Source organism: Erithacus rubecula, assembly GCF_903797595.1.
Source record: "Erithacus rubecula genome assembly, chromosome: 15".
NCBI classification, from domain to species: domain Eukaryota; kingdom Metazoa; phylum Chordata; class Aves; order Passeriformes; family Muscicapidae; genus Erithacus; species Erithacus rubecula.
In genome coordinates this window covers 18,041,666-18,053,451 of record NC_136667.1, presented here as the reverse complement: position 1 = coordinate 18,053,451, position 11,786 = coordinate 18,041,666, and the positions used below count along the sequence as shown (strand labels likewise).

The window sequence follows — 11,786 nt, the reverse complement described above, 5'->3', positions numbered from 1 at the left end:
AATTCCATATTAACACCAGAAAGTGCAATAATTGTGTTTATGGGGAAATCACTGGGTAGATCCAGTGTACAAAAACCAACCAAAGCTTCCTGAGTGGCTCATTCTAGGCAAAAAAATTTTATAAAGGACATGAAAGCTCCAAGGAAAAAGAGAGCACAGTGTTTCTCCACTGCCTGGAATAGCAAAGAAGAAGTTTTTTATTATTGAGGGTTTGTCAAACTTGTCAAGAGCTACAAGAGGGATGGATTAAAAATGAAACACTGGAAAGGCTGAGGGATCAGCCCTGCCTTGTCTTTCCAGAGATAATGGGCAACATCCACCCCCAAATCTGAGAGAAAATGGGACATGAGGCCAAGACAGGCACTTGTTAGGACAAATTATTCTGTGAATCATTAGTTATTTGAATATCTTTAATAAATTCTCTAATTTTCATTAGAGATCCAAAACTGGAGAGGATTTTGACTACTGAAGGATTTAGAGATGCCAGTGGTTAATTATTGTACAAATCCAGCTTGCAGAAAACTCCTGGAAATGTTTGTGTGTTGCTTTGTCTTTGGAATTGCCATTGGAGGAGTTTAATCTTTCCTTGTCTCTAAAAATGTCCACAAAACCCCAGTGTTACTACCAGTGTGTACAACCACCATCAAGTTACTTAGTGTTGTAAACTTGTAAAATCTGTTTTTAACCCCAAAAATCAGAGCCAAACCCAAAAATCAATGTTTTTTAACCTCTTTTTTTGTGTGTGCAGCCTCAGGCAGAGGCTGCAGTGTATTCAGGAGGGACTTGTGGAGCTTCATTTGAAATGTCTTCAATGTGAATTTTGTGCTGTGGGTTCTTAAATTGGTTTTTTTTTTTTTTTTTTTTTTTTTTTTCTTTTCTCACCTGTGGGAGAGGAAATCCAATTGGTGCTCTTTGCTCTGCAGGGAAAAAGTGGGAATAGTTGAGTTGTCCATAATTTTACTTCTCCATGGCCTCTTTAGGGGTGAGGAAAAGCAATTTGTGGAAAGCTTTGAGTCTGATTTATCTTGCTGTACTCCTGTTTTTGGTGATTGCCTTTCCAAGTTCATTCCTTGGAATAAAAATAAACCAGCTGGGATGGAGGAGATGGGCTTGGAGTGACCAGGAGAACTCCAAAGGGGTTTTCCTGCTCCCTGCTTGGTGCTGGGGTTGTTTTTTGGGACCTCTCCCAGCTCTTGCTGGTTTCCATCCCTCCCTGAGGGAGGAACCTGCTCTGAATGTCCCATTTCTGTTTTAATTAGCAGCCAGCACCTGATTAATTAGCTGAGGGAGCAGGGGGAGGTAAAACCTGTGCTTGGGACCAGGTGGGCCATTCATTAGGGCAGCTTTGCTAATGACATTAATTAATTCATGTGTCCCCTGGGAGCTGCAGGAGCAGGGCAGGCTGTTTTTATATAATTTTATATAATTTCTATATTTCCATCCATTCACTGGAGCAGAAACTCCTGGAGTAACTCAGCACTGGCTCCCATCCTCCAGCTGGATTTTCCTTGGCATCCCCAACCCCATCCTTGTAGGAATGTCCCCCAAACCATGTGTGGTGTGCTGGGAGTGTCCCTGCTGCTCTTTGTGACACTGGGGGGACATTTGTGGGGCAGGAGCCCCAATTTGTGCCCCAGGGGCTCTTCAGTTCCTGCACTGCCTAAAGCTGATCTTGTCTAGAGGAGAATTGTGTCTTTTGTCTCTGTTTGTCCCACTGAGTCTCTCTTGGATTGCAGGTATTTTTATTCCCTACCAAAATAAACATTTTGCCTTTTTAAAGGAAGTGGCTGCTCTGGTTATTGGGTGAGAAGTCAGAATTCCACACTTGGAAAGGTGAAATCAGTTAAAGGATCTTAATGAATAAAGGGAGTGTGGAGCCATTTCCCCTCCACAGGACAGAAATTGGGTGATCCCCTGGTTTGGGGGAATGGGGAGTGCAGGCTGTTAAAAAAAACCCAAAAAGGAACATAAATAATGGGAAAAAAAATGCAATATAACCAATGGAACTGTACATGCAAATTGTGTTATTCTGGATTTTTTTTTTTTTTTATTTGGATCTATTAAACCCATGTATCTCCTCAGTGTTTCCTTGGTGCTTGAGGAGTTCTGTCCCTCACTCACCTGGCCTCAGGTGTCTCCCACAGCTTTCTGCTGCAGCTTCTGCAAGGATTTGAGTCCCTGCTTTGTGGATCCAGTAAAGAGATTGTTTCCTGATGGCTTCAGAGTGAAGAACCCACAGTCTGCTGATGGTATCCTGGAAAAAAATCCTCTTTTATCCCATTCTTTTTAGTCAGAGCTACTGAGGTGTTAAAGGTTTGAGAGCTGAGATGGGGAAGATGCTCAAGAGGGACAAAATTTCACTCCAGACCCATCAACCAGCCCCTGGTGAATATTTTCCACCCTAAAAATGGATATTTTCTATGGTTTAAGGTAATAAAATGGGCCTGGCACTGGGGCACACTCAGTCCCTGGGTGTTTCTCAGGTTTTTTTTTCCCTTCTTGCTAATTTTAAATGTTTTTAGTGCTGCCAGTGAAATTCTTAATTTACCTTAATTAGGCTCACCCTACATTTAATTGGATTATTAGCATGAACACTGGCTAGAACTGATAAATTTAATTTGGGGGGAATTTGGACAAAAGGTGCATTCACTGGAGTTTCTCTTGCCTGCAAACAGCTCCTGGATTCCAATGTTCTGGAATTTTATTTTCCTTCTCTTTGGAGGAGTGGGAGACAAAACAACAGAGCTGTGGGAGAGGGGGAAGGGATCCAGTGTGATGGGAATCAGTTAAAATTTATAAATCACAAAAAAATGGGGCAGGGGGCTCTGGGCTGGGGCTGGGGAGAGTGGGAGGTGTGGAATGGGATGGATTTTAAGGTTCCTCCCAACCCAAACCATCCTTTTATCCTGTTTTCCAAAAGGGAAGGGGCTCCCTGAAGGGGGAGATGGGAACTCCTGGGGCTTCCAAAATTCCTCCAGGAATGACTCATGGAGGAGAAGAACCAGTGCTGGATTCCTCCTTCCTTCCCTCCTAACTCCACATTTTAATTTAAATAAATTGGGAATTTCCAGCAGCAGGGATGTGCAGTGCAGTCAGGGGATGCTGGGGGAATCCTGGAGAATTCCTGGGGAAATCCTGAAGGAATCCTGGAGGATTCCTGGGGAAATCCTGAAGGAATCCTGGAGGATTCCTGGAGAAATCCTGGAGAAATCCTGGAGGATTCCTGGAGAAATCCTGGAGGATTCCTGGAGAAATCCTGGAGGAATCCTGGAAGATTCCTGGGGGATCCTGGAGATTCCTGTAGAAATCTTGGGGAAATCCTGGGGGATTCTTGGAGAAATCCTGGAGGATTCCTGGGGAAATCCTGGAGCAATCCTGGTGAAATCTTGGAGGATTCCTAGGGGTATCCTGGAGAAATCTTTGGGAAATCCTGGAGGATTCCTGATGAAATCCTGAAGGAATCCTGGGGAAATCCTGGAGCTGCTGGAGCCTGGAGAGCCCCCAGGGCTGAGCTTTGGAATTTTGGAGCAGAGGGGAGGGCCCAGAGGGAGATTCTCCCAGCCCCACTCCCCAGCTCTGTTAGGAAACCCCAAATCCCTACAAAATCATTTCTCTGGGACTGTTTAACTCCAAACTTTTACCTGCTCAGCTCTCCTAAACCCACCAGCTCATTAGCTCCCTTCAGCTGATTAATGACAATAATCTCTTTCATGGAAACAACTCTGGCCAGGATTTACCTTCCCAAAAAACTCTTGGAGTAAATAATACCCAGATAAATGATATTTAATTTTTAAGTAAATAATACCCTTCTGCCCTTTAATTCTTCCCCAATTAACAGGGAGCTGATCAAAAGCTGCTTTGCCCAGCTCAGCCCCTGGTGGAAGCTTTTCCCAACTCCTCATTTATTAGTGGTGCTACGTATTAGTGGTTTTTAATTATTTTAAATTTTTGTGGTTTGTTTTGCTTTTACTTAAAGTTGAGATTGAATGTATGAAGACAGATTTGATTGGTTTTTTGTTTTTTTTTTTTTTTGACTTAGTTGTGTATTAATTTTTATTTAAATAGAGTTTTGTAGTACTTTTAGTTAATAAGCTAAAAGCAAGAAAATCTTGGTCTATTGAGTTATAAGGTTTCTTAAAGTTTGTCTAATTAAAAACTAACATTTGTATTATTTATACTTTTGACTTAACTAAACACTTGTGACTTGTACTGCAATACTTTTTATTTAACTAAAAATTGCTACTTGAAATTATGAAGAAGGAGGAACAAGAAGGAAGAAGAGTTATTTAAGAACTTTCATCTTGGTCTATATTTATTACTATATTTTAAAATTTGAAATTTGAAATTTTTTACTATAACACTTTTTACTATGTGATTTCACACCAGTGATTTCAACTTTATTACTTAAATTTGGAACTTTTTTCCTAAGGCTCCAAATCAAAAGCAGTGTTCTGTTGAGGGTCAGTGTCTGAAAGCACAGAGAAAGTTTCAAAGAAAGTTTAAAAAAATTGAAAGTTTAAAATTTTTATGCTTCAGGGTTCCAACACTCATCCTTCCCTGGATTTTATCCCAGCTGGGTCAGGCTGCTCTGGAAATATCCCTGGGCTGAAAGGGAAAGTTCCCGCTCTGGGCTCAGCTTTGCCTTGTTAGAACTGAGTTTAATCTGCTCCTCCTTCCTAAATCTGCCTTGTTTAACAACTAAACAGCAGCAGCACCCAAAGAATAAACAGCTTATCCTTAATTTGCCACTCAAGGGTTTTCCTTTCATCTCCAAATTTCCTACATTTCACATTTTTTAGCACTTCTCTTTGCATTCCCTTTTTTATCCCACTCTGATTTTTAAAGGCTGCTTTGATTTTTGTGCTTTGTGGAAGGGATTTCCAGCCAGGCTTGGCTTTTGTGGCTGCATTTTCCTGAAACTCAGGAAAAATAACCCCAAACTCTCTGTCCTGCTCAGGGTTCAGCCACACCACTCTCCATAACCCCATTCCTGCTGCTGCCTTTGGGGAATTGTGAAACAATCATCTATTTTGGAATGAATTTGGAGAGGAAAACCCAAATTCTAAACCAAACCAATACTGATTATTTTGCTGCATTCCAGCTTTTCCATGGGGAGGCTCCAGAGCAGGAGTGTGCTGGTGGCACAGATCACACATTTCCCATTTTTCACTTCTTGCAGCAGCACTGGGGATTTTCCTGCTGGATAATTTGGGTCTCTCATTATCTCACACATGATAAGGCTGCCCCAAACCTCCAGCCCATTCCAAGGAGTTTGGAGAGGCTTTCAAGGGAGCTGGATAAATTAAGATTGCACTTCCCAGCTGACAGTTTTGATAAGATCCCCAGTGCTGCTCCCTGCTCCATTTTTTTTGCCCTGGAAGCTTTCCTGCCTTTCCTGCTCAGCTTTGGGAAGCCTTGGCTGTTTCCTTCTGGCAGGTGCAGCCCAGGTGGGAAATTTGGACAATCTTCAGCACCTTTCGTCCTTCTGGTGTCTAATAAATCACTTTTGGGGGTTGCAAATTGCCATTTGTATCACTCTGCAAAGGGAGAGGGAGGGCAGGAGAGGGGTGAAGAGGGAATTTGTGTTCCTGGACCCCAAACCTCCCCAATTTCTGTGAAAAACAGCAGGAAAAAAAGCTTTGTGTGTGCTTAGAGGGGTCGAGCAGCCTCCAGCACCTGTCCCAGCCTCCCCCCACCCCTCTGCCCTCTCTATATTTACCCAGGGGGAGCTTTCCAAGAATGGAAGTGGTAAGATAAAACCCCAGAGGGGCTAAAATTAGTCCTGCAGTGGCATTTCAGCTGTGAGCTGGCCCCACACTGCCCAGCCCATCCCAGCTCTGCCAGACCCTCCCCTGTCCTGCTCCTTTTGGGGTTCAGCCCCAGGACTCCCCATGGCACCTCAGGTGCTCTGAGCATCCCCACCCCAGGTAAGGAGGGCAAGGGGGGGCCCAGAGGGACAAATCTGCTCTGTCACCTCTTTTTGCGTCTGGGACAGCTCCTGGCAGCTCAGGGGTGATGGAACAGGGAGGGTGGGGTGGCCAGAGGAGCTGTGGATCCCTAAATTGTTGGACATTGGGGTTTGCCCACCCTGGACAGTGGGAGGGGGTCCCTGCCCTGCAGGGGTGGGATGGAATTTGAAGTTTCTTTCCAAACCAGTTTTGTGATTCCATGAGCTGTGGTTTGGGCTCTGACGAACCTCCCTGGCTCCCCACAGATCTCAGGCAGTCCCAGGACCCTCTTGCTGTGTTCAGGAAATGTTCCAGCTGCTCTTCACTTTTCCACACAATTTGATTTAAGAATATAACAGAACAGATCTGTCTTTTGCCTGGGACCTGCAGTAACCCCCCAGCCCGTTTTCCATGAGGGTGGGGTGATCCCAAAGCTCCAGAGCTCATTCCACGAGTGTCCAATGAGGAGCAGCAGCATCAGAACTTCCCTAATTTCTGTATAAATTGGGCTAATTTATAAATACATATTCTATATATTTATATATTCATTATTATAAAATTATTATTTAGAATTATAGTTCATATAAATTGCATATGCATATTCTGTATTATATATTTATCGTTATGTTATTATTTATAATTGTAATATAAATTATATTTTATAAATATACAAAATATATAAACCTATATATTTATATTTGTATTTATTTTATTTAAATATATTTTTGTATATAAATATACATATTATATATTATTTATATTATGCATAATACATATTATATTATATTATATTATATTATATTATATTATATTATATTATATTATATTATATTATATTATATTATATTATATTATATACATATATATATATATGTATAATTCCCAGAGCAGCTGAGGCTGCCCCTGGGTCCCTGGAGGTGCCCAAGGCCAGGCTGGACCCTGGGACAGTGAGAGGTGTCCCTGCCATGGCAGGGGTGGCTCTGGATGGGCTTTAAGGTCCTTCCCAACCCAAACCATTCCATGATTTTATGGGATCCTGCCCCACATCCCCATTATTCCCTCAGCCTTTCAGCCTTTCCTCACACCATGAGCACATCAGCAGCATCCCCATCCAGTGTTTGCCCATTTTTTGGAGAATCTTCCTTATGCTGAGTGAAAACTTCCAGTGAAACCCAGCTGTGGGTGTCAGGGGCTGGTTCTAACCCAGTTCTGTGCCCTGTAGATCTCTGTCCTCAGCCCTGACCATGAAAGCAGCAGATGGAGCACAAGATGAGCCTCATGGACATCACCAAGATGTTCTCCCTGCTGCAGCCCAGGGAGGATGAGGAGGGCAGTGAGGAGAGTGAGGAGCTGAGCCAGGCTGTGTGCCAGGACGACCACGAAACACTGGCCAGGCTGCTGGCCCAGGACAGGTGTGTTATCCATGAGAAAAGTCCATATTCAGCAAAATTTGGATTGCTTTATTTTATATAGACACAGCAAAGCAGCACGGGGGAAAGTGAGGGGTCACTGCCCACTCCACACTCTACCAAACTTTGGTTTGCAGCTCCTTTTATAGTCTGGTTTTCTTGTAGTCATCAATCATTATTTTTTTGTTGTCATAGTTTTGCCAGGTATGCAGTGGTGGTCAAAAAACATCTGTGGGATCTCTAGATGACATGAAGTCTCTGATTTGTCAATTCCCATAGATAACCATCTGCTCTTGGTAGATCAGGAATGGCAGAAGTTGGGAAGTCTGGTCTCAGTGGATAGGCCGCAATTGATTACACAAAGGCAGGAAACCTGATTTTGCAAACTCTTTCAAGCCTTGTTTTTCAAACTGGAATTAGATACAACTTATTTGGAGAACATAATAGTCATGACAGGGAGATTTAAACCAGAATGATTTAATGATATGTTTTCCTTTCTTTAGTGTCATGCTTCATTTCAGACCTAAGTCTTCTGTGCTGGAGTCAGTGAGTCAGGGGTCACTGAATATTCAGAAAGAAATCAGAGTGCAGGGATTGAATAAGTCTTAGACTGAGTTCTGATGTTTTTAGTGAGTAAAAGGTCTGGATTCCACAGCAGTAGCTTGTGTTCTAGTGAAGGTTGAAACACACTGATATCTTCAATAGAGGCTCCAGGTACACAGCTGTAGACAGGACTTAGACACAATAGAGCTATAGTAAGAATATTGCTGACATTTTTTAGATAGAACAAGATAAATTGTATGAGCAGTTCTATATGTAACCTGGTGTGCTAAGAAACCAGAATTCTAATAGGTTAAGGAGTGATGGTGTGAGTTTGTGTCTTACAAACTTATACAGGAAAAATCCTGTATAAGAGTTTATATTGGGAGAGTTGGTGCTTTCAGCCATTCTGGCTTCTAGCCACTCACTTATTGCTGCTGCTTTTGCCATTGCTTTTTGCTCTTGCTTGTCTGTGTACTGTTGAGACTGATGTGCTTTGTAATGAGAAGTGCTTTGTAATAAGTAACCTTTTTAACTATTAAGATTACCCAACGAGTAAGAGCCAAGAGCTCGGAGTAAGAGCTGCAGAGTTTGGTGCCTTGGGGGTCAGAAAGAACCCCACAACTGTGGCTTAGACAAACCCCAATACTTCAACGATTAACAGCAATCTTTTCTCAATGATCGCAGGTACAAGAGACTCATCGACCGCCGGAGCGGCTGGGGGGTGCCGAGCACCCCTCTGCGGCTGGCGGCGGCGCGGGGCTGCGTGCGGAGCCTGCGGCTGCTGCTGGCGCACGGGGCGCGGGTGGACAGCCTGGACGCCAAGGCACAGACCCCGCTCTTCGTGGCCGTCAGCAACGGGCACGGCGAGTGCGTGCGGGCGCTGCTGGAGCACGGCGCCGACCCGCTGGGCAGCGCCTACAACAACTGCTCCCCGCTGCTGCTGGCGGCCAGGGACGGGCGGCTGGACATCCTGCGGCAGCTGCTGGAGCGCGGGGCGCTGCCCAATGTCCAGCCCAGGCTGCCCGAGTGGGCGGCCAGCTCCGTGTCCTGCTCGGGGCCGCTCTACCTGGCGGCCGCCTACGGGCACCTGGAGTGTTTCCGGCTGCTGCTGCTGCACGGGGCTGATCCTGACTACAACTGCAGCGAGCAGGGGGTGCTGGCACACATCAGGGAGCCCAAAACGCTGCTGGAGACGTGCCTGAGGCGCGGCTGTCCCGGGGATTTCATCCGGCTGCTCATCGATTTCGGGGCCAACGTGTACCTGCCCAGCGTGCCCCTGCCCGGGCTGGCGGCGCACAGCGAGGGGATGGAGCTGCTGCTGCACGCCAGAGGTGAGCTGGGTGTGTGTACCCAGGGCTGGCAGGGGCACAGCTTTGCTCTGAATCCCTCCTCCCAGCAGCCCTGCCCAGGTTTGTCACCAGCCTTGGTTCCCCTCGTGGCATCACTTGGCTTTGTGGGGTTGTGGCGCTCCATCCCTGCTCCTGGATCCTTGGAAATGCCCAGGGCTTGCAGCATGCGTGGGTTTTGGGCTGTCCAGGGTTTTGAGCATGTCTGGGTTTGTGGTGCTCCATCCCTAACCCTGGATTCCTGGAAGTGTCCAGGGTTTGGAGCACCCCTGCCCCTGGATCCCTGGAAAGGAAATGTTCAGGGTTTAGAGCACGTGTGGGTTTTTGCTGTCCCATCCCTGCCCCTGGATCTCAGTAAGTGCCCAGGGTTTGGAGCAGCCTGGGATAATGTGATAGAAGTGTCCCTGCCCATGGGATGAGATGAGTTTAAATCCCCTTCCCAGCCTAAACCCTCCTGTGATTCCCTGATTCCCACAGCCTGGGTTTCCCCACACTTGTTGGGTTGCTGCTTTTCACCCTCACTCCCCTTCCTGCTGCTCACCTTGGGCTCTCCTGTACTGCCCAAGTCAAAAATCCTGATAATCTAAAATAATCTAAAATTATTTCCATGTGAAGATGGAAGATTTCTGGGCCCCAGCCCCAGCACAGAGGTTGAGTTTTCATGGAATTTTTATAGAATCATGGAATGGTTTGGGTTGGAAGGGACCTTAAAGATAATTTTATTCCAACCCTGTGTGGTTTGCTTAAAGATAATTTTATTCCAACCCTGTGTGGTTTGCTCAGCCCACACCCCTTTCCTTTGGGTGATGCTGGGTTGGAGGGCAGCAGGGTTGTTTCTTGGAGGTGACTGTGTGATTTTCCTCCCACAGCTCATCCCAAATCCCTGCTGTCCCAATCCCGACTGGCCGTGAGGCGCCTCCTGAAGCAGCCCAGCCTCCCAGCTGCCCTTGGAGAGCTGCAGATCCCCACAGTCCTGGCCAAATACCTCCAGCACCAGCCCTGACCCCCAGGGACACCCCATTCAAACCTGCTCCACCCCCTGCCAGTGGATCCCACCGGGAATTTGTGCTCATAAGTTGATTTTTGGTGATGAGGTGTCTCCAGGAAACTGTGCCCGTGTGGGAAGGGGAGGGGGACAGAGGGACAGGAGACCTCAGCAAGGAGCTCTGATTCCCCTGGGTTTGCCTCAGACCATCTTTACCGAGGGATTTTGGTTGGAGAAGGAGGAATTCCTGGCTGGGAGGATGGGAATTCTTCCCAGTGAAGGTGGGGATGCCCTGGCACCCGTTCCCAGAGCAGCTGCCCCTGGATCCCTGGAGGTGCCAGGCTGGCATTGGGGTTGGAGCAGCCTGGGGTGGTGAAAGGTGTCCCTGCCCATGGGATGGGTGGGATTTGAGATCCCTCATGATTCCACAATTCCCAGAGAAGTTCCCTCCCCTTGGGAGGGGCAGGACTGGAGCACAGGAGGGGCTGGGGGACAATCCAGAGTCCCAACATCCCCCAGCTCTGCCCCTAAACATCACCTTGTCACCCCAAAATGTTCATGGTGCAGCCAATGGGGCAGGGTTGGGGCTTGAATTAGAATGTTCTAATATTAAACTAATATTAAACTGCTGTGGCCTGGCTGGTGGAACATCCCACACCTGCCAGGGAAGGGACAAGGCGATCCCTGCAGGATGGAATTTCAGGGAGAGCACCTGTGTGTGCCATGGCTGATCCCCTCTGTGACACCCCAAAGGGACACTGCCAGCAGCTCCAGGGTCACACACAGGCACCTCCCTGCAGGGCTTGTGGTGCCTGTTAATCAGCATTGTTAATTAATTAATCAGGCTGTGGGGCCTCTGCCAGGGGAGCAGAGGGGCTTGGAAGCAGCCTGGGAATAGGGAATGGGGACACTGGTGACACTTCTGTTCAGGAATGGGGACACTGGTGCCACTTCTGTTCAAGAAGTGTCACACCCAGTGTTACACAACAGTGTCACACACCATGTCACACATACAGTGTCACACAGTGTCACATCCCTGACCCCACAGTGTCACACCCAGTGTCACACACAGTCACATACAGTGTCACACCCCGACCCCTGCAGTGTCACACACACACTGTCATGCACACAGTGTCACACATAGTGTCACACAGAGTGTCACACCCCTGACCCTGCAGTGTCACACCCAGTGTCACACAGTGTCACACCCGACCCTGCAGTGACACACACAGTGTCACACCCAGTGTCACATCCCTGACCCCTGCAGTGACACGCACAGTGTCACACACAGAGTGTCACATCCCCCGCAGTGTCACAGACCAGGACACCACCCTCGCCGTGTCCGTGTCTCCGCGTGTCCCGGGGGTGTCGCGCCAAGACCACGCCCCCTGTCAATCACCCCGCCAGCGAGGCCACGCCCCAACACGATGACCCTCCTTGAGGCCACGCCCACTCCGCCACCGGCACGGCCCCGGATCCCGGACCACCGGGCGAGCACCGCGGGGGGGACACCGCGGGACGGGCATGAGGGGACATTGTGGGACAGCCGTGAGGG

At 47.3% G+C, this 11,786-nt stretch overlaps 1 protein-coding gene across 1 annotated transcript; it reads left to right on the top strand.

The window, feature by feature from the left end:
• Positions 1-5,916: 5,916 nt before the first annotated feature.
• Positions 5,917-10,365, top strand: ASB12 (ankyrin repeat and SOCS box containing 12). Its single transcript, XM_079319098.1, has 4 exons — positions 5,917-5,927; positions 7,171-7,360; positions 8,585-9,231; positions 10,116-10,365. The coding sequence occupies exons 2-4, from the start codon at positions 7,206-7,208 to the stop codon at positions 10,247-10,249; spliced, it is 936 nt and encodes a 311-aa protein (XP_079175224.1). The 5' UTR covers positions 5,917-5,927; positions 7,171-7,205; the 3' UTR covers positions 10,250-10,365.
• The last annotated feature ends 1,421 nt before the right edge of the window (positions 10,366-11,786 follow it).

Bases quoted from the DNA above. Each gene is read 5' to 3' on its own strand.
- ASB12 (XM_079319098.1), top strand. From the start codon at position 7,206: ATGGAGCACAAGATGAGCCTCATGGACATCACCAAGATGTTCTCCCTG. The intron at 7,361-8,584 runs GTGTGTTATCCA...CAATGATCGCAG, and splicing joins AGGCTGCTGGCCCAGGACAG to GTACAAGAGACTCATCGACC. The intron at 9,232-10,115 runs GTGAGCTGGGTG...TTCCTCCCACAG, and splicing joins GCTGCTGCTGCACGCCAGAG to CTCATCCCAAATCCCTGCTG.